Source organism: Hydra vulgaris, chromosome 14, assembly GCF_038396675.1.
Source record: "Hydra vulgaris chromosome 14, alternate assembly HydraT2T_AEP".
NCBI lineage: Eukaryota > Metazoa > Cnidaria > Hydrozoa > Anthoathecata > Hydridae > Hydra > Hydra vulgaris.
The window spans coordinates 18,265,141-18,291,692 of NC_088933.1; the positions used below are offsets into that span (position 1 = coordinate 18,265,141).

Genomic DNA, 26,552 nt, shown 5'->3' on the forward strand with positions numbered 1-26,552 from the left:
GTTATTTCTTTTATTATTTCTAAATTTCTTTTATTATTTCTAAATTTCTTTCATTATTTCTAAATTTCTTTTATTATTTCTAAATTTCTTTTATTATTTCTAAATCTCTTTTATTTTATCTCTTTATAATAATGCTGAACTTAATGCTACTGTTGGTGCTATAAAGAAGTATAATAAATTTATATACAGATATGTAAATATATATGTAAGAAAAATATGTCATTTGTAATTATGCGAATGTAAAAAATCCATTTGTTTAGTGTTACATATATAAGTGTTACATTACTTATATCTGTAAGTGTAAATATCTTTACATAAACTGAGTTTGCAGATGGTATATGGAATGATTGCATAATAGATATATGAATTTTTTTAAACAATTATTTGATTATTCAATTATTTGTCTTTTTGATTAAACTATAATGATTTGTATTTAAATTAGCAACAAGATTGAAAAAACTGAAAAATGTATTTTTCAGTTTTTTCAGAAACTGAAAAAAACCCACAGAAACATCAGACGTTGACGCAGATGTCAACTCACTTAACCACTGAGCAATCAACGATATAAGTGTGAATGAAAAACAAATGACTTTTTTATAGTTATACACAATATTATTTCAAGCAGTCTACTCTAAATAAACGCAACTTTATTGCATATGTAAATAACCTAATAATAAACAAATCTGTTATATGCAAATGTAAAAAATTCACTTTCATAATGTTATGTACAAATGTCAGTAAGTGTAAATGTCAGTATATAAGTTGAATTTAAGGATTGGAAACAAACAAAGGTTGGAACAATTGTGTATAATACATATAGAAATCTTTTTTAAAGGGAAAAAAAAACATTTTTAAATAAGGAGGCAAATATTCAAGAAAAAAACATGTAAATAAAACAGGGGTCTGCACAGCAGATTAGACTTCATGGTACTTGAGGTCTATATAATAAGTTATTCATATTATAAATGGCGACTTTATGGCAACTTTAAACTCTATAATTATTTCTGTAAATGTAAATGCATGTTAAACTGTTTTATAATTTATAAGCTTTATTGCAACATTAAAATCTGTTTTTCTTTTTCTGTGCTATATTATATTACTAATAATATTGTGTATAACTTATGGTTACATTTATTTATGTGATAGTATTTCCATTTGAAATTAACTCAATTTTCATATTATATATACCATATGGAGACTTTAACCTCTGTAACTGCATCTCTAAGTTAAATTGTAATACAATTTATATTAGTGTTATAGTTATTAGGCCTTAAGGTGACGTTAAATTCTGGTTTTCTTTCTCAACACTATATTCTATTACTATTAATATTGTATATACCTTAAGTGACTCTATTTTTAATTTTTATTTTATATACCTTATAACGACAATAAAGTGAGAGATTCTATCTCTTTGCTATATAGTATAAATATTTATATAATAATATTGATACATTAAGGAGACATTAAGGAGATTGGTTATGGTATATAACTTTAAAATAAATTTATTTATATTAATAAAAAGTTTATCATTTAATTTTTAATCAACTTTTTAACAAACTATTTTTTAAGTTAAAAAGTTATTAACTTAATACTTAATTGAAATTTTTATAGTATTATGTCTATAACTTTTTAAATAATAAAATATTTATATAAAAATTAAAAAAAAAGTTATAAATTAACAACCACAATTTTAAAAATCACATTTATTAGATAAAATTGCTATTTTTATAGAGATAATAACCTATTTACATTTGATAATGAACTCAAAAACGCCCTGTCATAAAAATAAAATTTTTGAGTTAATTCTATTTCCACATTCTAAAAACTGAAATCTAATATCTATTTACATAATAAACTTAATTTACATAATAAGTTTTTTTGTCCTAAAAATAGGAAAGAAAATAAAATAGATAAAGAAAATAATTTCTGTTGACAACTATGAGCAATTTAGTTTTTTGTTGTTTTCTCAAGTCAAATTTTTTTTTTAACCACATTTGGCAAATGGGCTTAACATTATTATAATACCATGTAATTTTTTAAATAAAAATAAAAAACTTAAAAATAAAAAACTTCGAATTTCTCTGAATATGAACTGTTTGCATCTCAATGTAATTGCTTCCTTATGTAATTATATATATTCTGAAACAAGTTGTAAATTTTCAAGGACTTTTACAAATTGTTTTTAAAAGCATTTAAAATTTTTTTAAGTTAATTTTAATATAAAACTATTTTATTTTCATAACTTTATATAGATAATATGTATACAATTTCTATATACATTTTTCTTTATTGGTTACTGATTGAAAATATTTAGAAAAATATTCAAAATTTATACTAAATATAAATTTATTTCACTCGCCAAGACTCCCATTTCAGTAGACATCTGTTTGCTAAAAATTATGTCTAAATTTAACAATTAGCCAAAATCGGTACTAAAACAGCTTAATACATTTTAACTGAGTAGATATTAATGTCCACTGTGTGGACTACTGCTTATCATCCACTGTGGACCAGAGTGACCGCCAGGTTGAGTTGTTCCCCAGGTCTAATTTTTTTTTTGCAATAGCTAGATATACATTAGTAGACACCATTTATAACATTTAGAACTTCTGGGGTGTTGAAATTTTCAAAAAAAAAATGAGACAAAAAAATCAAAAAATAGCTATACTTATCACTGTGGACCTGAGTGACCACCAGATTAAAATGTTCCCTAGGTCTGATTTTTTTTTTCAATAGTTGGGTATACACTATTTCTAACATTTTGGGAAGACACTATTTATAACATTTTGGGAAGACACTATTTATAACATTTAAAACTTCTAGGGTGTTAAAAAAAATTGAAAAAAAAAAAATTAAAAAATAGGTGTAACTTATCCTATACAAATAAAAGCACAAAGTAAAAAAGCTTTATGTTAACTAGTTATAATATAAGTCTAAATCTATAAATAATATACTTTACAATATATACTTGAAATTATAAACATTAAATTAAATTATATAATTATTCAGTTTATTTAATGTTTTTTGATGCAAACTCGACAACACTGGATTTTAGTCGTTTTGCATAATCTATATGGTTAACTCTTCGTTTGTATCTATTCCATGTTTTTTTGAATTCATGATGAATAGCTTCTCCTGTTTGCTCACAGTAAACTCCTAGGCCGCAGTCAGTAGAATGAAGAAAAGGAAGTATATGACATACTGCTATGTGAACTTTCCATGTAACACTGAGCTTGATACCCTCAAATGTGGCATGCACGTATTCAATCAAATCTGCATAGGACTTTTTAAACTCCAGAACAGCAGTGCTGATGTTATCCCCTGCTACCATACCAAATGCTTCTGCTTGAAGGCATTTAAACTTTCTAACACAGTTTACTATTGGTAGTAAGTCATATTTTCCATTGTTTATAATATCTCTTTCAAGTATATCCACCAACTTCAGGAACTTGCTTGCATTGTTTCCGTCAAGCCCTATGCCTTGGTATCCTCGAAACATGATGTAGTTTGATTGTAACCACTTCTCAAACAAAGGCCATACACTAACTAGAAGTACTGCAAGTTTATTTACTATTCCCATTAGAACATGGAGCTCAGGAACAGGAACCAACTCTTCGAGAAGAGTTTCAGGATCTTCCTCTTTGTACAAAAGTCTTATTTGTGACATTTTTAAAGTGTGACATTTTTGACTTCTTCTTTCCGTCAAGGGTAAAGTTGTTATAATGATCATCCAATGACCTAAGTGTTCGTTTAATTCCAGGCTCAAGAGTGCAGGATCCCTCACAATATAAACAACTGTATTTCCCAGCATGACTACTAATTCCAAACACTGAATTTGCACATTTTAGATCAAATGCAACCTAAAACTTTACATCGTTTAAATTCAGGGGCTCAATAAGCTTCCAAAGATTATCGTTAGCTTCAGAAACCCCCTCAACAATTGCTATAAGAAAGGATCTTTTTACTCCAGCATCATCTAGCTCTGAATCTGAAGAAGTTTTTTCCAGGGGATTAAACACATTTACAGTAACTTTAAGGAATCCCTGACCTGAATCCATAGCTATTCTCAATATGGAGTCATGTGGATCTATTCCTCTTTCTGTAATGACGTGCTGTATAAATGTAGATGTATCTTTTACATGAACCAATGTTCTAGTAATGGCTTCTTCTCCATCCATAAAACCTACTTCTTTAGAAGTGTAAAATTCATCTATACGGTTATGGAGAGCTTCAATTTTTTCAAAGATGTTCGCTTCAATACAGGTTTGAGTTCCCATACTAGATCTATATTTGGAACAAAAATTCTTTGTTTGATTTTTTAAAAGCTCAAGAGATTTAACCAACTCCATAACAGTACCAAAGGACACCTGTTTCAGCTCAATTCGGTCAGTTTTTTTGTCAGGAGTTCCAACCACAATGTTCAAAGGAGACCCTTGAGTAGCCAACTGAAACTTCTGTTCTCTACAAATATTTTCAGCTTCCATCTTGTGCTTAAGTATACCTGGCAACATACATAAATAAAATATGTTTATTATTTGGAATTTTAAATATGTATTTATATTAAAGAACAGCTTAATATACTTGCCTGAGGCTACCCGTTCTAAATATTTAGGTCCAAGCTGTTCTGCCGCTTCAATGAGATTGTTCACAGCTCTGCTCTCTGTACAGATATGAGCCACTCCTTGCACTAAATATTTTTGTTTGAAAACAAATGAACAAAATTTTTAATTAACTAAATATTTTATTAAGTACAATAAATTTTGTTATGTGAAGCATTATATATATGAAGCATTATATATATGAAAAAATAAAACAACAATAATAATAAAATTCTAACCTACAAAGCCAAAGCATGTTGAACATAGTCTGGAAGACTTTGCATGTTCAGAATCATTAGAAGCACTGATTTCATCAACAATGTCTTTGATATTTGATGATCTTCTGAGATGCAATCTATCAATCTAAAATAATGGAAAAAATATTGATCAGTAAGTGATATTATTTTAGCATACTAAATGGTATTTTACTATACACTATGTAAGTTTAACTATATATACTATATAATTAAATTTTAAGCTTACACTGTAAACAGTAAATAAATAGTTAATAAATAAATAGTAATTAGTTGTTTATCTTATACAACCTTATATACATCTTTTGTATAACTAATATTTATATACTACAATGTAGTATATATGTAGTATGTATGTAGTATGTATGTAGTCTACATACATACATATTATACTCAAATACTTCCATGCATGTCATACTTAAACTAAGTATATGTATATACATATACTTATCGTGCTGTATATATAATATATAAAGTTATATACATTTTAAGTCTACGCATACAATAGAAAAACTGAAAGTTTTTTTCATAACACATGTATTATTTTTTAATACATGTATATGTATTAATAACATGTACTAAGTAAATGTTGTAATAACATGTATTAAAAAAAAAATCTGTTCTATATTTTTAGTTAAGAAACTGTGTGATTGTAAATATAACAAAGTATTAACTAGAAATTAATAATAATTATTATACATAAAAAAACAGATTAACATGAATTTTACCTTGGATATCTTCACTATCATAGAGGTTTCTGTGGCAATTGTTACAAATAACCTTGGGATAGTTGGTTACATCTAAACTATACTGACTCCAGACGAAAGTTTTTATCTTTGTTTCAATTGCTGGAGTGATCTTTTGAATTTTAGATGACTTTTTCCCGAACTGTGTAAGACAAACAGCACACGTTTTATGTAAACAGTCCGCCATTGTATATACAATTTAATAATTTCGCGGACTTTCAACCGAGTTTACACCTAATTTATTAAGATTTTTATGGCTAAAAATAAATATTTTTGAGCAAATTTTTTTTGACTTTGTCCAATCACTCAGAAGTTTTTAATGTCATAAATGGTGTCTACTAATGTATACCCAACTATTGAAAAAGAAAAATCAGACCTGGGGAACAACTTAACCTGGCGGTCACTCTGGTCCACAGTGCATCAGGTTGAGTATGGGTGTCTGTTTTGAGTTTTAAAATTTTTTTTTAAATTAAGAAACCCTAACCAAAAATATAATAAACGTTATAAGTATTTTAAGTGGATAGTTTAACTAACAAAACTATGTTGCATAGCGAATGTGCTTATCGAAAATTTAGTGAATTAATGTATCTTTATATTTTACTTATTGTATACTTATATATTACTTTTTATTTAATTTTATTTTAAATACCAGATTTTATTTATTGTTTAAACATACCTTTACTTTTTAAATACAGTTTAAAAATTGATTAATTTTTTTATACAAGATCATTTTCATTTTTAAAGTAGGTTTTTAAAAAATGTGATAAACAATTTTTTTATTTCAATGTCACATTAAAAGTACTATACTTTTAATGTGACATTGAAATAAAAAAAACTACATAAAAGTCATATACTTTTATATAAAAAAAAAAGTTTTTTCACTTTTGGTTTCATTAATTTTTTACTTTTAATTTTTTAAATGTAATTTTTTTTAAACCGCATATCAATATATTTGCACTTTTTACAGTGTTTACTAAAGTATTTCACAGTTTCTGTATTAAATATGTACGCATTAACTTGTCTTTAGGTAGAGTTACTGCTGTCATAATTGTTTTATGAACTCTTTAATGTTATTATTTTCTAAAAACCAAAATAAAATAATGTTAATCTTTATACAAATTACTTAACTTGCAATTTAACTATTGTTACAATCTTGTAATTTAAATAGTTATAGTATTTTCAATCATTTTTATATTGTTATAATTCATATAATTATTTAAAATATAAATGGAGACATTTAAACTATTATTTATTATCATCCTCACATATAGAATTTCACTTATATGAAATGTTTTGTAGTACGTAAAGTTATAATTAGTTATAAAACATCAAAAACAGCATCGTACTAACTAATTTTTCTTTTTCTTTTTTGTAATATTTTGGTCTAATTTGTAAAGATCATCATCAGACATAAAATTAGTTAGCACGATGCTGTTTTTGATGTTTTATAACTAATTATCACTTATATGAATATTTTTTGTAAAGAATTCATTGTAGTTTACTTTGTTTATTCTATAGATAAGTTGATCATTCTCTTTGTTGAAACAGAAAATTTTTTAGATGAAAGTCTAACAGATAGAATTAACATATTTAATCCAACTACCTCCCAGTGATCTATTTTCTGGGCCCTCTTTTGCTTTGTAAATAAATATAGACTTATTGGGAGGGCTGAAATTTTATTATAAGCTTAAATTTCAAAAAACATTAAGACAATTTGTTAGGCATTAGATATAGAGTGATTGCATGGGGCTAGCAATTTATACTACGTCTAACGCGTATATATATATATATATAATATATATATATATACATATACATATATATATATATATATATATATATATATATATATATATATACACATACTCTTTTTCACAAACCCTGATATATATATATATATATATATATATATATATATATATATATATATATATATATATATATATATATATATTTATATATACATAAATTAGTAAAAATACTTATCTAAATTTTAATTTTCTTTGATAGCTTGTTTCTCCATCAGTAGGTTCATCAGGACGGTTCATCTTCTTGATGAACCTACTGATGGAGAAACAAGCTGTTCAAGAAAACTAAAATTTAGATAAGTGTTTTTACTAATTTATTATTGCTCTGTTCTTTAAGAATATTGAGCACTTTATTTGTAGAATACACTGACATAATTTTATATATATATATATATATATATATATATATATATATATATATATATATATATATATATATATATATATATATATATATATATATATATATATATACAAGCAACATACATTAAATATTTAGTAGTAATCAAACCTTTCAACTGATGAGACTGAATACCAATTAGACAAACTATGCAATGAAAGTAGCACAGCTTCCTCATTGTAAAGAACATGTCTTTTCCCTTAATTAATATAAATTTATTCTTTAACTTAATTTAAAACTTTTCATATAAATTCCAAACATTAAATTTTACCTATTCCTAAAGTGGAAAAATCTGGAAAATTGAGATGCTCATCAAAAACATAATCTTTCATTGAACCCTACAATTTAAATTATTTTATCAAACATTTGAACATTTTATCTTACACTTCATTATTGTTAATTAATCTAAAAGATTTTAAATCATTCTAAATAAAATTGAAATCTAAAAGATTTTTTTAACACATACTTTGCTTGAGTTAAAACTATCATCTATAGAAGGTAAGCCATGAACCAAGGTTGGTGCAAGAACACAATATATTGACTGTCGTGCTGTATTTGAGTTACCTAAATTACCTTCATTTTCAATTCCAATCTACAAAAACAATATATATATATATATATATATATATATATATATATATATATATATATATATATATATATATATATATATGTATATATATATATATATATATATATATATATATATATATATATATATATATATATGTATATATATATATATATATATATATATATATATATATATATATATATATATATATATATATATATATATATATATATATATATATATATATATATATATATATATATATATATATATATATATATATATAGCACTTACATTTATATATATAGCACTTTAAGTACCTTCAAAAAAAAAAGTTAAAATTATTAAGTTAGCAACTAAATGTTTTTGATTATTGCTGATAAATAAGTAAAATTTTGGAGACCGTCACAATTTTTAATTTACAATATAAAAAAAAGCGTGAATGTTTTATTGAATAAGTAAAAATACAGAATGATAAAAATTATCAAATGTTTTTGATTGGTCGAATAAACTCAAATTGAGATAATAGATTTGCTTCTAACAGTTCAAAAACTTATCAACTGTTAAATGAGTTTTTATGAATTAATTTAATTTTTTTGAATGAAATAAATTAGAAATGTTAATGTTTCTTTTAAAGTCCAAATAACAAATACCGTGAGCTTTTAATTTGCAAGAAAAACATTGCTTAGGAACACTATAACAATTTAAGCAATTTAAAGAAATCCCTGAGAGTGGAGAGACAAGTTGTATTCATATAAAAAAGTTTTATACAGTCTAAAATAGTAAAAAACTGCAATAATGATAACAACTTGTTTCTCCGCACAGCAGCCTTGTTTTTCGAGGCTCATGTTTCGGAGTTATAGAGTTAAGAGAGGGTTATAACACAAGTAGCCTCCTCATCTGTAGTGGCTTTCTTAGCATTGGGGAGGTGGTGAATTACAAAAAAAAATAAAATAAAATAGATAAAAAAAATTTTTTATTCATTTTAGAAATTTTTTACTTTTCCTTCATCATTACGACCCCATGCCATAATGTTATCATCTGCATCAAATGCCACTGAATACTCAGCACCCACTGCAACACCAATAATAGCTCTCCGAATTAGGGCTTTCACTAATCTTGGTGCAGACTGTAATATAAAATGTTTACCTTTATTTTTATTTAACATTTTGAAAAAAATTTAAATCATTAAAAATCATTACCTGATCTATTTTGTTGTAATGCCCAAGTTGTCCACAATCATTATAGCCCCAGGTATATACTTGGTTTACTGATGTTAGTATAATATAGTGCCAATTGCCACACAAAATCTTTTATTCAAAGAATTAAATCATTTTATGTTTAAAAATGACAACAATTAAAATATGTTTTTGATTAAAACTATTTACTTGAGTTATTGGATGTTGAAGTTTAAACTGGAGTGTTTCAGGATAAAAACGATGATTCAAATCTTTGGTATTGTTTGCCATTTTTCGCCCATACTTTGAGCTCTCTGCCTTCTGCAAAAAAAATTATTATAATAGTTGAAAGTTTTATTTTTCTAAAAAAACTTTATTTAGAAATATAACATTTATACATGAAAGCTCTGAAGCCTTTATTTAAAAATAATGCATATTAATGGGTAATGAATCTTATTTTAAAGTAAACTGCAAGCTATTTCCTAAACAGTTTATTTCATAGATAACTATTGAACAAGAATTCTTAGATTGTTGAAACAAAGATCAAAATGTATTTTGTAAGATTTATGTCAACAAAAAAAAATTACAATAAGGAACAAAAATTTAGAAAAAGTATAGCAACTTTAATGCATCAAATTGAAAATTATTGTTAGATATAAATATAAACAAGTGGTTTAATATTTATTGCAGTACACCGTTTAAAATGCTCTTGTGTTTTTTTAAAAACTGTTTTATCTAATTTTAAATTAAAAATAGTATTACTGCACAAATATAAAATTGATGGTAGTTTCTTCCCCAACAAAATATAGTTTGATCCTCTGAGATGGCAATCTAAAATGAATTTTATAATTTTATTTAAATCTGTGTTTTTTAAAAGCAGCATTATTTAGACCAACATTTAACTTTATGTATATAGTTTAGAAAAATCATACGGTTTCAAATGGTCCACATGATATTAAATATATTGAGTCCAGAGTTAATGAGTCAACTAATTGAGGTATAACTTGTTTGTAATGGCTTCCAATACCTAATTGGCCATACAAATCTGAAAAATTTTATAAAAAGAAACCCATAACTTGAGAAAAAAAACAACATTTTATTTAAACAAAAAGTCTTTGAAATAAAAAAATTTTATACCTGCTCCAAAAGTGTATACATATCTCTGAAAAAACAATATGAAATAAATAAACAAGGAAAATTTGTGAATTACTTATAACTTTGTAAATAACAAAAACAATTGTTTTAAAAATATAACTCATTATTTTATATATCTTACTTGACTTGTAAGAACAGCAGAATGAGCATAACCTGCAGCAGCTTGTATTACTTTATGAGAATCTAACAAATCAATCTGTTTTGGTGTTAGCTGGTTTTCAACAGATTTCAATCCAAGTTGGCCATGAACCCCCCATCCCCAACTATAAACTTTGTAATCAGATGTTATTGCAAGAGTATGATATGCACCACATACAACTGAAACAATTTGTTTACTACTTATGTGAGTAATAAGCACAGGGCGATATCTTGTTCTAGTATCACCAACTCCAAGCTTCATATAAAATGATTTATTATATAATAAGATCTTCATTAAAAATTATGAAAGTATTGCTTATATAATTGTATAAATAAATTAAATGATTTTAACTTTGAAAAAAAAATTAAAATATACATATATATAAATTTACAATAATCTACAATTACAACAATAACAACAACAACAACAACAACAAAAATTATTTATTTTATTTTTGTTGTTATTAAGGTGCTCCAAGAAGTCCTTTAGGTTTTAATACAAGGCACTGCACTTAACTAAGGTTTTATCACAAGGCACTGCATTTAACTAGTAAGTTCATGCCTCCTTCCTTACCAATGTCGCTTATTGGGCTAAAGCCATCATTGAACCATGAACCTCTTGGTTCGGAGACAGAACCAAGAGGTTTATAATAATAGTAATAATAAATATATATACAAATCATTATTTAGAGCTTGACGACCATGGTTCCGCACTTGCAGTTTGGATGAGTTTTCAAATGTCAATTTTTTATATAAACATACCTTATATAAATATTAAGGAAAAACTAAAGCAATTTTTACTACTAGATGGTCTTCCTGACATCATAGATTATCCTGGTCATATTTTAAAAATTTGGAAAATTGTTTGGGTAAAATCTCCGCAAAAAATCCAGAATATATTTTTCGCTTATTTTGAGTGAGAAAGCTTAAAAAACAAATATATTACAAAAATATATACCAAAACTTTTATGTATGGAACACCTTTTGGATATCCAGAAAAACTTAGAAAAATATCTGAAATTCCGAAAAAATCAGAAAAAAGATAATCCCTGTGACATTAACCAGATTTGCAGTCTGAGACATACTGGGAGTATTTTTTTTGCGATAATACCATTAGGAAGATTAAGGTTTTTGAGCTCCTAACTTTACTCATATTTAAATTGAAGGTTTTATATCAGAGTTTTCCTTTTCCTATGTAAGTTACTTTTACAATGACAAAGAAGTCTTATTTACCCAAATATATCATTATAACATTATGAAAATATTATGATTATCATTACACAAAATAATAATATATAATAAATTTTAATGTTAAATATAATAAATTGCACATGTGTTTTATAGACTTACTTGACCATATTCATTTGATCCCCATGAATAAACCTAAAAAAATAAACTACATAACTGTGTATGTATGTATGTATGTATGTATGTATGTATGTATGTATGTATGTATGTATGTATGTATGTATGTCTGTATGTATGTATGTATGTATGTATGTATGTATGTATGTATGTATGTATGTATGTATGTATGTATGTATGTATGTGTATATATATATATATATATATATATATATATATATATATATATATATATATATATATATATATATATATATATATATAAATAAGAATAAGAATAGAATAAGAAGTGAAGCTAATCACTTTTAACTAAGTCATAACATAATTGCCTAAAGACTAACCAGATAGCCATATTTATATATTTGGCATTATATAAATGCAATGGATAGTTTATATTAGTATTAGATGAATTGGATAAAAGAGAACATCAAACAAGAGACTTGTTTCATATACAAGTCATAATAAATAGTTTAAAATACAAGCTAGGTAAGTAATATTAAAAAATCAATAAACCTTGTTAAAATTTTGAGATTTTTAAATAACTTTTTATTTTATATGAGTGTAATAATAATGCTTTTATTTTATAGTCACTTTTATAAAAGATCTTCTCAAAACGCTATTTTTAAAGCTAGATTTTTAAATATTTTTATCATTATATAGAACATTTAGTGTGTTTCCAACTTTGTAGAAATCACTGCATATTTTGAACAGTATTTAAATTTTTTCAATAATTTTGAAAAAGATTTAAATAACTTTTGAACTATTATCATTTTTTCTTTTAGAGAATAAAAAAATAATTTTATGCAACAAGCTATATAAATGCAATTTAACAAACTTTTTAAAAAATTTTGATTTTTTTTTAAAAACTAAAATTTTTGAGGCCTTATGTTTACCTTGACCACAGTATCATAACACTTTATAAAAAATATAATTACCCCTTCTTCACATAGTGCTATTGTATGAAACTCACCACAGGCAACTGAAACAACCTGAATGCTATAAATTAATTTAAAGAACAAATAAAAAAATATAATCAACAATTTTTTTTCGTCATTTATAAGGTTAACTCTTTATTTTCTATCATTAAAACAAAGGTTATGATAAAAATTACCCTTGGTTGTGTAAATTTTCCATTCTCATAGGCGGACAAGTATTATGTACATTATCTTTTCTAATAAAGCAAAAATTTATAGCTGTATTTCGTTTGCACTTTGGAAGATAAATAAAAATGTAAAAAATTTTGTGTCATCTTCAAAAAAAATATTATCAGAATTATTAGCATTAAATAATGTCTCATAACTCTTAAATTTGTTTACAAAATCTGAACAAAAAACTACCGTTCACCACATTCCTTTCCCCAAGTGTATAATTCTTTATTATTTGTGACAAATACAATATGGTTCCTTCCACAAGCAATTCTTGCTCTAGGTGTACTGGTAAAGAGAAGATCATTGCTACTGATACTATCTGACTAAGTAAAACAAAAGTAATATGATCATCATCATCATCATCATCATCATCATCATCATCATCATCATCATCATCATCATCATCATCATCATCATCATCATCATCATCATCATCATTATTATTATTGTAATTACCATCAATCATTATGATTATATACCTTAATTAATGAATTTGTTAAACTCAACTGACCAGACATATGAAGTGAAACCAAAGTTCTAAAAGATAATAAATATGATAAGACAGTTACAACAACATTTAACTAAATCTATTTTTTAAAATCTAACTAAATCTTTTTTAAAGAATGATTTTCAGAAAATCTTGCTAAGTTAATAATATTTCAACTTTTTTTAAAAACGATTTCCAAAAATGAATCAAATTAAAGAGATTTTTTAAAATATTAATTTTATACAAAAAACCTTTGAGTTAAACTTAAAATCAACACATGTTTTAATTTTTATATTTTTTGAAAAATTTTATCTTATAATGAAAAAATTTCAATTAGCATATTGCAAAAAAACATTAAAACTTTTGAAAATGTAAATACAGAAAGAAAAAAAACAGAATTAGAAAAAATATAATGCAGAATTGGAAAATTTTCTTACATGTCTGGTAAATTGCTTATTTTTCGACAAGCATTCAATGCAATAATGGATTTCAAGAAAACAACTATTATATCAGATACAGAAAGCTCTTTATTCTACATACACAAATATTGTAAAATAAAAATTTATTTTATTATAATAAAAATCATTAAACACTTTAAGAAATACTTTTAAAAAATACTTGCCGTTTCTGAAGACTTAGAGTAACTGGAATCAGAACCTGTTCTAAATACAAAATAATGTTTTTATAAATTTAACAATCTTATTATTAAATTACTGTAATATTAAAGAGTAGCCTCCTCAACTGATCCCATTTGCCTTGGTTTTGTGTCTATAAAAATTGCATTAGACACAAAACTACTTTCATCTAAGCAACAGGCAATTACACAACTCACTTTTACAAGTTCCACGATAAAACATAAGATATTATAATCTGGTAGAGCAGTAAGTTATGTAACTGCTTCAACATTATTTTTCTTTTTTGTTTATACTTCAAATTTGTTCAGAAATCATTTTCTCTCTCTTTAAAATGTAATTTTGATAATGTAAGTTTGATAAATACAATATCTAAATATTGTATTTATCAAACTTAACAACTAAAATTTTAACAAAGCATACAGAAGATATATAGATAGTTAATATAAAACAGCAGTCCAAAATAAACTATTTATAAGTGTCATAAACAAAAAAGAATAAGTGTTAAAAGTCATAACCCTCATCTGGTTTCACCTCGGTAATTACCAAAACATAAATCTTCATTTCACCTCGGTTATCACCAAAACATAAATCTTCATTCGGTTTCACCTCGGTTATCACCAAAACATAAATCTTCATCCGGTTTCACCTCGGTTATCACCAAAATCTTTTTAAATTGCTTTACTCTTTTAGCTTTTTTTATTTTTGAGATTTTATTTGATAACACTAATTCTTTACAATTCATTAAAAAATTTTATGTATAGTTAATTTTTATCAACTGCACACTTTTTATTTGCAGGAAATTTTGTAATGAACTTTTGACCAACCAACAACATTAGAACTATATAAGGATAGTTGTTTTTCTGAGAGTTATATTCAAAAACTATTTTCCTAATATTTGAAAAGTATGCAAGATACTTCATCATATTTTAAATATTAAGATTTTAAAAACATTCAATATCTGGTTGCTTTTTCATTTTAAGTAAACAGTCAAATAATTATTGTTTAAGTTTGCTCTAATAATTTAATTCAAAATTATAGTACCAAAAAATATTAAACATAAAATACCATCATGACGACCAAATTATATGTATCTATTCAAATCTTCAAAGTTTACCCTAAGTCAACCTATCCCAAGGTTATTTTATCATTATAAGAAATTGATGCATAAAAAGTTATTTTAATGTTTAATGATTTAATTTATTTTTGCCTTAAAAAAAAAAAAAAAATTGTCTAATGGTCCATTATTCTTAAATTACTAACTCTTGTATCTAAAGTTCTAAAAACTTTGAAAAATCTTTAACAGCATCATTAATAAAAGCAAGTCTAACATTATATCTTTCATACATCTGATTATTTTACTGAAAAATAATGCAAAGCTTTTGTTAAAGATTTTTCCTCTTATATATCTCTTAAATGTAATGACAACACTCCTGACATTCCAGAGAAACAGTCCATTGTTAGACATGCTCCAATCTTCTTACTACTATTAACAAAGTCACAAATCTTTAATTAATTTTAATTCAAAAAATCAAAGATGCAAGAAACTTAATAAACTCCTAATATCATATCTTAAGTCTAAAAGATTTTAAAACGACTGAATGATAACTTATAAAAATGTTTTATAAAGATAAGATGCTCAACATATAAAATAGTATCAAGAAATTTGACATTTTACTTATGAAAATGGTATCATAAGGAAATGAAACTCAACTAATGAGTTTTTATAAAGATATGACACTCAACTTAAAGTAATGTTTTTATAAAGATGAAACATTCAACTTATGAAACATAACTTATGAGAATAAAGATATAACTTATGTTTTTATAAAGAAATAACAAACTTATACGAAAGCCATCATAAAGATCATATAAATAAAAGTTATGACACTCAACTTATGAATTTTTTCAACTTTTTTTTTTTGCTTTACACTTATTTTGCAACAAAATGTTTTAAATTAATTAATTATTAATTTAAATTACTAAAATTTTATCATATATTATTATATATGTAAGTGAGAAATTTTGAAAACAATAAAAAATTTATTTATAAAATACCTCTTTCTTAACTTCAACTCACTCTGCTCTATAAGAGGACGCAAAAATTGTCTTGATGGATCAAACATTCTAGCTAAGTACAGTAATGAAGTTTCTGACAAATTTAGCAATTGATCAGAGATTACAGAAATTAATTCTTTAGAGACAGATGGCTGAAAAAAAAGATATTATTTAATATCTAATTGTAAGAAAATTGATTATTGCAAAATATTAAAAATATTTTTTCTCTGAAGATTTTAGAGAAAATTTAATAAAATTTAATAAGTTAGAAATCTTTCTTTGCCTAAAGTCATAATATCTAAAGCTTAAGTGCTGAACTTTATTTTCAATGCATTAGTTTTTAATAAATTTTACTAAATTCAAAAATCAATATAAAATATCAAAAACACTTTCAAAATTGCCACTAAAAAATAAGAAAGCTATTTTTGCTCAACCACTCAAGAACCAAAAGATTCACATTAAACTGTGAAAAAACTTCAAAACTTTTGTCAAATTTTAAAATTTTTTTCACAGTTTAGTGTGAATTTCTTATTTTTACTTAATAACATTTCATTTTTATGTTTTATAGCTTTTTTCTCACTTCTTATTTAATCTAATGAGCTGAACTTTTTACCTTTCATCGCAAACAGTTATCTATTTTATTTAAATAAATCATTTCCATAAATAAATATTGATGAGTTTTCCTTTGAAAAGTTATCTTGAGTAACATAGTAAAAAAATCTTTTATTTTTTTCATATTTTTACAAATCCTTCAGACAACTAGTTTCTAAGGAATTTTATTTAAATTTCGTATTTATGTTCTTTAAAATTATGTTTTATTTTTTAATTTATCAGTTCAAAAGTCATCAAGGATTAATCTGAATAATATTAGGATTTAATATTAAGTTTGATAACTAATTTAAGATTAAACTGTAAGATACTATTAAATGTCTATTTTCTAAGATTAAACAAGAGTTTAATTATAAACACATGTTATTCCGTAAAAATAACATTAAATCGCGCCAATTAAAAAATTACATGTAATGAACGAAAACAATTAAAATTTTGTATTTCACCTAATTGAATGTTGTAGAACAAGATAAACAACTGCGGTTTTTGATTTTCTGAAATTTTCAATTTTTGACCCTATTATGTGTCACCCTACTGTATAGAGTTTCAAAATATGCAAACAAGACACCTTAATGAAGGTTGTTCCTATAGTATACATTTTGATTTTAAAGAGATTGACAGTTTTTATTAGGTTCAAATCAATATATCCAAAATATATTATATTTGAAATATAAAACTTTTCTTTAATTTTTAAAACTTTTTGATTTTTTATTGTGTGAAGACCAAAGTATTACCTGCGAAAGGAGACATTTAACAGTTTCATCTGGTTCCATTTGTTTAATAAACACTCCTTAAAATAAAATTCATAAGAATAAATTATTTGTATAAATAAATATATTTTGTTTATATATATAAATTAAAGCGGCCGTGTCACAGTGGTTAGAGCGCTTGCTTTAGAAGCAGGAGATCCATGTTCAAAACGAACTCTGGACATATTTTCGCATCACGGTAAGGAAGGAGGCATGAACTTCCTATTTAAATGCACTTCCACGGTGCTCTGTGACAAGACCGTTAGGTCTTCTTGGGGCACATAAATATCAAAATTTTAAAAAGAATATATATATATATATTTTGTTTGCATATATAAATATATTTTGTTTACATATATAAATATATTTTGCTAATATATATAAATATATTTTGTTTACATATATAAATATATTTTGTTTATATAAATAAATATATTTTGTTTAAATATATAAATATATTTTGTTTACATATATAAATATATTTTGTTTATATATATAAATATATTTTGTTTACATATATAAATATATTTTGATAATATATAAATAGAAATTATTACAAATTATTATAATATTTTTATAAATAGAAAATTTTTTTCTAAAATCACTAAAGTACCATTAAAAACATTGCAGAAAATTTCTGCATGACCCCCATCTATCAACATTGTTTGCAATGATGGCGCTAATTGAAAATTTCCAAAACAAGCTAATTTTTCTAGAGCTGCATGTATTAGCCCTCTTGCCTAAAATTTACACAATAAATAAAAAAATCTTTTTAATTTAATAAATTGTATAAAAAAACAACTTAAAATTGCCAAAACAAAATTTATAAAAGTTAAAAACTACAAAAATAAGACAAAAGATTGTTTGAAAATGTTAAAAGTTTTTGTTTTTAATTTTAGTATTCATCTCTAAGTCTTTTCAAAAAAATGTTTGAAATATCAAATCAACATTGTCTATTTTAATTTTAAGAAACTATATATTAGCAAAAATGTTGAAAATAAATACCTTGGCAACATCAAATAAGTATTCTAATAAGCCATTTCTAAGAAGTAAATCTATGGCTAACAAAGCATCATAATCTAAGTTGTCATATAGAAATGATCTAAAAATAATTGTCACAATGTTCTAAAAAAATTTGTTGAGACTTTAAGTAGATATTAAAATTTAAAATTAGTGATTTTTAATTAAAAAATGTTCTTAAATGTTTAAATATAAAAAATAAAAATCATAATCATAATGGGACATATGAACATTTTACAACTACTTAAACCATGAGAAATTTTTTAAATTCTGGGTTAGAGTTAGACTTGTCAATCTCTAAATGTCAACCCTAAACATTACAGCAATGTATGTACAGTTACTGCATGTTCTCCCTATTTAAGACAGTATGTACACTCCCTTCATGTTCTCTCCAATTAAGTCAGTTGATGTATGCACTCGTTCTGTTGCAAAACTTTAATTAAAAATTGTCTATGATGTAAAATACTATTCTTGACAAAAAAATAACAAAGTTCACAATGTAAATATCACAATGCAAATATCACATGACAAAATATCAAAATTCACAATGCAAAATATCAAGATTCTTTAAAAATTAATTAACTAATCGTTCATTTAATAATAAAAATTCACTCAATAATTGCCAACTTATAGTTATATCAGATTTTTTGACAAGGATAATATGTTACCACTTTTATTCTAAATCATTTTACTCTAAATCATTTTTGAACCCTGAGTCCTGGAGTTCTGACTACCAATAGCACAGTAGGACTTTAATTAAGGCAATAAAAATGAGATTCAAATTTAGATAGACTTCAAAATTCTAGTAGATAAAATTCAAAATTCTACATTTTTTGTTTTTTGCCATACAAAATGATAATATGTTTTAATCTGATGCAAACCTAATTTAAATATTTAAATCTGACAGTAATGTTGATTTGTAATTATTTATTTTGTAATGAGTAAATGAATTAATATTAACTCTTAACATTTATAACATTTAATTGAAAAGATCTTAATTCATATGAGAATTATAGCCTGATAAAGAAAAGGATATGTTCAATAACAATTTAATGAGGCAGCAATCAAGTGGTAGATAGCTTGCTTTGTAAGCAACAGTTTTGAGTTTGATCCTATCATGCCCTTGGTAATAGAGAGCTCAATTTGTTTGCTGTGTGGAGAAACAAATTGAACCTCCCTCATTGTAATGGCCCCCTTCACCAAGGTCAAGGGAGCCATTACAATCAGGAAGAGGAAGTGAATACAGTTTTAAAAAAAAACCTACTACTAAAAAAAAAACATACTTGAAAGAATCACACAAGCTTCTAAAAAATGTTCCAGAGTTTAAAGTCTTCATAACCTAAATACACACACATATACTAAATACGTAAATGCAAAATTTTTTTTTTAATAAATGCAAATCTTATAACAAGAATGTTTGAACTTTCAACAGTATTTCAAATTATTTAAAAAAAAGTTTAAATAAAGATTTGTAATAGTTTTTGCTGTGATCTATTTAATATAACACAACAAAACCATATACAATTAATAAGACTCAAATAAATACTTGTTCAATATAACATAGCACAGCCAAATTTGATAGAGTATTCCGTTCATTACCATTAGCAATTTTTTGCAAATTCTACAATGAAAATTATTTGTTTTTTTTTAAAACTTTGTTTTAATTTTTTAAATTTATTTTACTTTTATTTAATTTATTTTTAATTTTTACTTTAACAAAACAAAACAAATTTTGAAACAAGAAGTATTGTAAAGAAATTTAAGAAATAATCTATTTATTATATGTAACAGGGAACAACAAAGTATGGCTGAAATTATGGTTTATTAAATGGCTTTAATAATGTTTAAAGTTCAGCCACCTTTACCTTATTATTCTATTTTTGCAGACATCAAGAGTATTATTATTTGTTAATAAAAAATTTATTAAAAAAAACTAAATTTATATAAAAAATGACTTTAAATATAAAAAAAGAAAAATTCTTAAATGATTCCAAATTGAAATGTCTATGATTTATATATGCTTTTTTATAAATCCTAATATTGTTTTTAAAAAACCTAGAAATAGCGTTTAATACAAATTTTTTGACAACTTTAATTTTAAAATTAACTTTAAAATATTTTGAAAACACATCATCAACAAGTGTTTTACTTAATATAATATACTTGGTAATTCTAAACATTTTCCTATTTCCTAATAACAATTTTACTGTTTATATTAAATTATCTACTAGGGTTATAACATTATTTACTAGGGTTATAACATTAGTTACTATGGTTATAATATTATTTACTAGGGTTGTAACTTTTATCTTTTTTCTGTATGAAAAATAGATGAACTTTGGTTTGAAAATAACTAAAAAATATAAATATTGCAATAGCATAAATGCAAAAACTTAAAATGAAACAGTTTAAACAAAAAAGATTTATTCAAAAACATTTCTTATATTACACACAATCCTGTATATAATGTTAAATATAAGAATTTTTTACATTTGCATATAACATACTTATTTATTTACATTGTTATATGTATTCGCAAATTTATTGCTATGCAATAAAGCTGCACTTATTTAGAGAAACCGCTCAAAAAGTGTTGATTTATGGTATTAGAGATTTATAAAACGGTTTTTCTATTACGTGCACAACTTTGATCAGTAGTTTAAAGCCCTTTTTTTAGAAAAATCAATTGCTTCAAGTGGGAGTACCTTTATTAGACCATAAAACTATTATGTGCAAAATTTGAAAGTTGCAAGTCTTCCAAATTCTATCTTATCTTTTTAAAATAATTCATTATGATAAACTAGAGTGAGTTATAATTATATAAAATATAAACTAGAGTGAGTTATAATTAAGGAATTTTTAAAACAAGTGTTGGTTAAACCACCTGACCATGTATTTACATATATACTGAAACATAAATAATTTATTTTATAATTTTTATAATTTTTTAGACATGTTTGGGTACTGTAAAAATGTGTAGTTTACATAAAAGCCAAAAAAATGTGTAGATACATAAAAACCAAATAATTAGATGAACTTATGTAAGTAAAACATTTATAAAAAAACATGGTTTTAAATATTGCAACTTCTTTGGGTTTAGATAGACAGTCAACAAAATTTTTTTTAGATGTTTTTGTTTTTTAGTACAAAAAAAAAAAATTCTCATTTTTTTAGCTTGAAAACTTAAACTTTATGCAGAAAAAATAAATAAACTACTGGAATGTATTAGTATTGTTTACTTTTACTTATTTTTAATGGCGCATTTCATTGTAATTCTACAATAAATGGCGTCTTTTAGGCAGTTTATTTATGTTGATTTTTCAAACTTATTTTTTATATAAGATGGCTACTAGTTAATTTTAGATTTTTTTATTTTTGAGTTAACTCTTATTTTCTTATAAGCTATCTACTCTACAGCTTGAAGCAACTTAATACCAAAAATTGTTAGTGTCTATAACAAGCTTATTACCTGAGCACATCAATAACATAACGTCAGTGAAACTGCAAAACCTCGTAACAGAAACTTTTGGGCTTTTATATTTTATTATTTAAAACGTTTCTATAAAGTGGTATCCATGTAACTGCAAAAGCTCTTAACAGTTTGACCAAAGAATTACACAGAATTTATCATGTGACATAACCACGTAACTACATTAGCCCAAAATGTGAAAGCAAAACCACATATCATCAATAACAAAGTTTTTCTGACAGTACTTTTGGTGGTTATAGTAGTGTGCAAAAAATCGTTCAAAGATAATTTCCTTTATGAACGTAAATCGTGACAAATTTTTATTTTTAAACGACTACAAAAAATGTACTAACAAGTGAGTATAATTTATATTATTTAATAATTAGATATTTCTGAATAGAGTGATTATGACGAGTTATAATGTGCAGCGCTAATATATAATTTTGCAGTTAAACCACAAATTTAGAATCGCCACATGGTCCGATGAAATTAATAAGGTTAATGGAGTTAGTTAGATTGCCAGTAAAATATAATTTTCTAATAAATATAATTAATTGTAAGCTCTATTTTTTGTTTTTATTTGTTTACTATTATTTTGTAAAAAGACATGCTTAAAAGTAAAACTATATTATATCTAATTTATTATTGAAAAAAATCTGATAATCACTTGATGTTAGTGTAAATATTTTCTATACTGTAAATTTATTTTCTTGTAGTCTTTTATGTATTGTTATTGTAGGAACATTCACATGGTTACAAAATGATGTTGTTGGCGAATTCGAAAAAAGTCAATCAACCGACTCCAGCCATCAGTGAAACTGACTCTGGAAATAAAAAGGATCCAACATTAGACTCTTGTGTGGTTCGTGAAACAAGTGCTAGTGTAGATTATGATATGGATGCTGTCAACGACAACATTACTATAAATTTTTCGTTAATGAATGTGACATTTGGGGATATAGACACAGCTAACATGTCTGATTTAATCAACTTTGAGTCAATTGATGGAGTTTTTGGCTCAACCGAAAACCAGGATCATAGTGAGCTCTTGACACAACACTTGTCCAATTCTGATATTGTTACGGTAAATGATACCGGTGCAGAAAATGAATCTAGTGATTCCAGCAATCTTCAAGATTCTGGTTCAAACTATTCCGATGAACACGAGTCCTCAGAATCCTCCGACAGTGATGAATCAGATGTGGAAAATTCACCGCTCTCTTCTGGTGCTACTCGCGTATCTGTTGATTCACAAATGTCGGCAAACAGTCACAGGTCTCCTCAACCTGGCACTTCTTCGAATAATCGCGTGACCCGTTTATCAGTTCATGTGAGTTCAAATGATCAAGAACATCCTCCAAACTTTGAAATACAACCGTCAACAACAAAGAAAACAAGATGCAAACGAGGGCGAGCTGAACCAAATAACTGGGAAAGAAAACGTAATGCTCTAAAGCGAATGAAAGGAGAAGAGTACAGAGGTCTGAATAAAAACCGTGATGGTAATTTTGTACAATCAGAAGTAAAAGCACCACGCAGTATAGGTCCTGCATGTCAATCTAGTTGCTGTGAAAAAGCAAAGAATCGTTTTTGTCAAAGCTTTGATGAGGGAAATCGAGGAAAAATTTTCTCACATTTTTGGGGTAAAATGGACTGGGGAATGAGACGAACGTATATTGCGACTCTTGAGAATTGATGGAGCCAAAGCGAAAGACAGCTGAGACAATGCGCCGTAATTCAACTCTAAAGTATTTTTTAAAAAAAGACGATAGAAGATTTCAAGTTTGCAAGAAGTTGTTTCTTGCCACATTAGGAATGCGCGAGTGGCAGGTTCGTGACTGGGCGCAGTCCAGTCTAGATGGTAATGGTATGCACGAAACCCTCAATACAAAAGCTTTACCAAAGAGAAATCATTGTAATACTCCAGCTGATGATAAAAGGAAAACATTTCTACTGCCTTTTTTGAAAAATCTTCCCACTCTTCCATCTCACTACTGTAGAGCTACGACTAATAAACTCTATCTTGAACCACCAATAATGTCCGCGATGGTCTTGTATCGTTTATACAAAGAGTCATTTAAAGCAAATTCTCCCCAACTAAAACCACTCTCGAGAACAATTGTAGCAGCTGAATTTGAAGCTCTTAACTTAGCAATTTACCATCCCAAAAAAGATCAATGTGACAAAAGGAAGTCACATAAATTAGGTCATATTTCAGATGAAGTATACAATGTTCATCAGCAACGTAAAGAAGAAGCTCGAAGTCAAAAAGCCGCAGATAAAGCTGACTCCATTGCACATCCAGATAAGATCGCAGTGTTCATTATGGACGTCCAAGCTGTCAAAATGGCTCCATTTCTTAAAGCCAATGCATTCTACTACAAAACAAAATTATGTGTTCATAATTTTACAATTTACAATGAGGCTAATGGTAACGTCACAGGCTACTTATGGGATAAAAGCGAAGGAGGTTTAGACGGAGACGTGTTCGCGAGTATGATATCGGACCATGTGACAGCCTTCATCAACTCAAACATGTACGAGGTTGATTCTGTACAGCAATGGTTGTTGTTATTAAAACCGAAACGCAGTTGTCTCAAATGCCTTGTTAGCCCTAGCAATTGAACATAAGGTCACGATAGAACAGCACTACTTGGAAAAAGATCACACCCAAATGGAAGTAGATTCAGTTCATAGTACAATCGAACACCGTTTGAAGAATAAAGAAATTTATTTGCCGACTGACTATGTTGGCGTATGTCACGAAGCGTGCATTAAAAATCCATACTCGGTGAAATATCTAACCCACAACTTCTTTAAATCCTACGCACCGGTTTCGTACTATAAATCAATTAGACCTGGGTTTAAAACTGGTGATCCAGTAGTAACAGACATTAGGTGTATTATGTACACACCAGAAGGAATTATGAAATACAAGTTATTGTATTCAGATGAATGGCAACCACTGCCTAAGAGACCAGCACGTGGTCCTTTTCTTCCAACTAGACTTAACTCGCAGCCACGTAAACTTTCAAAGATGAAATTTAATCATCTCAAGGAACTCAAACAAGTTCTGCCCTCATATTGTTGAGAGTTTTATGACAATCTTCCGCATGATTAATTGATTATTACGACTTATCATATTAGTTGAGATTACTTTTATTAATGAAGATTGATCAACTGTATTAGAATATTTTTTGATGAGATTGATAATTATTGTCGAGATATTTTTTAATGAGAAATTTAAGCGAGATGTTTTTGGATGAGATTGATAATTATTGTGTCAACAGTCATAAATGTTTTTGTTATTGTAAAATGTCACATGGAATATTAAATTTTTAATTGAATATTTAGGTTTCTTACAACTAGTATCAAAACAAGTATCATTTAAATAAAATTAGAGCCCCAACACTAAATTATTTAGCAGGCTGAGGAAATTAAATTAATGAAACATGCAAAATATAGTCTATACAACTTAGTTACCTTTTAGTGGAAAAACCTTGTATCTACCAAAAGCTGTCAAAACATGAATTACAAAAACACGTAACTGCTTTCCCCCAACCCCTAGTGATTATATTTTTTCAAAATATTTGATATCAGTTAGAGACACGATATAACAATTAATAGCAAAAGATTATTATATGTAAGAATAAACTTTTGAATCTATTTAGTTTTAACTCTCTCCTGAACATTTTTCAAAAAGTCAATTACGAGGTTTTGCGGTTTCACTGATGATAAGTATCTCTATCATGACATATGCGCATAGTTATATGTCATGATAGATATACATAGGTGCATCTATCATGATATATAACAAATTTCTCCCGGTGTTTTGATGTTTTAAGAAATTTTAATTTTTTTTTAATTTCTCTCCCTGTTGTTTGTTATAGTATTTAATATCTTTATATATGTTATGTATTTAATATCGATACAACTTCAAAAATATTTTATTTTGTATATTAAAAAATTAACAAAAGATTTTAAAAAAAAGGATGCAAGCATAAGGTTTTGAACCATTGTGATGCACTTCAGAAAACTGTGAGCTAACCACTTCGGCCACCAAGGCGTATTGTTCAATAATTTTTTTTTAACTATTTAATAAACTAAAGACTTCATAAAACGACAAAAAAATGTTATAAATCAAAATTAAGAAGCTACTGCAAT

At 25.7% G+C, this 26,552-nt stretch overlaps 2 protein-coding genes across 2 annotated transcripts in view; both read right to left on the minus strand.

Moving 5' to 3' along the window:
* Positions 1-26,552, minus strand: part of LOC101237479 (uncharacterized) — a 124,313-nt gene that overhangs the window by 28,983 nt on the left and 68,778 nt on the right. The window contains exons 15-37 of the mRNA XM_065818360.1: positions 20,466-20,540; positions 20,203-20,258; positions 18,905-19,001; positions 18,513-18,639; positions 17,885-17,940; positions 16,542-16,693; positions 14,474-14,513; positions 14,289-14,383; positions 13,844-13,901; positions 13,554-13,687; positions 13,328-13,387; positions 13,152-13,212; positions 12,202-12,234; positions 10,835-11,107; positions 10,696-10,720; positions 10,491-10,603; positions 10,321-10,389; positions 9,769-9,879; positions 9,583-9,690; positions 9,381-9,509; positions 8,273-8,398; positions 8,078-8,144; positions 7,918-8,005 (exon numbers count right to left, since the gene is read on the minus strand). Of these exons, the coding sequence (XP_065674432.1) occupies positions 7,918-8,005; positions 8,078-8,144; positions 8,273-8,398; positions 9,381-9,509; positions 9,583-9,690; positions 9,769-9,879; positions 10,321-10,389; positions 10,491-10,603; positions 10,696-10,720; positions 10,835-11,107; positions 12,202-12,234; positions 13,152-13,212; positions 13,328-13,387; positions 13,554-13,687; positions 13,844-13,901; positions 14,289-14,383; positions 14,474-14,513; positions 16,542-16,693; positions 17,885-17,940; positions 18,513-18,639; positions 18,905-19,001; positions 20,203-20,258; positions 20,466-20,540 (2,153 nt within the window). The remainder of the gene's footprint in view (positions 1-7,917; positions 8,006-8,077; positions 8,145-8,272; positions 8,399-9,380; positions 9,510-9,582; positions 9,691-9,768; positions 9,880-10,320; positions 10,390-10,490; positions 10,604-10,695; positions 10,721-10,834; positions 11,108-12,201; positions 12,235-13,151; positions 13,213-13,327; positions 13,388-13,553; positions 13,688-13,843; positions 13,902-14,288; positions 14,384-14,473; positions 14,514-16,541; positions 16,694-17,884; positions 17,941-18,512; positions 18,640-18,904; positions 19,002-20,202; positions 20,259-20,465; positions 20,541-26,552) is intronic.
* On the minus strand, positions 2,898-5,006 carry LOC136090603 (uncharacterized). Its single transcript, XM_065817395.1, has 3 exons — positions 4,838-5,006; positions 4,586-4,687; positions 2,898-4,501 (listed from the first exon to the last, which is right to left on the minus strand). The coding sequence occupies exon 3, from the start codon at positions 3,809-3,811 to the stop codon at positions 3,011-3,013; it is 801 nt and encodes a 266-aa protein (XP_065673467.1). The 5' UTR covers positions 3,812-4,501; positions 4,586-4,687; positions 4,838-5,006; the 3' UTR covers positions 2,898-3,010.

Coding starts and splice junctions, on each gene's coding strand:
- LOC136090603 (XM_065817395.1), bottom strand. CDS start 3,811: ATGCTGGGAAATACAGTTGTTTATATTGTGAGGGATCCTGCACTCTTG.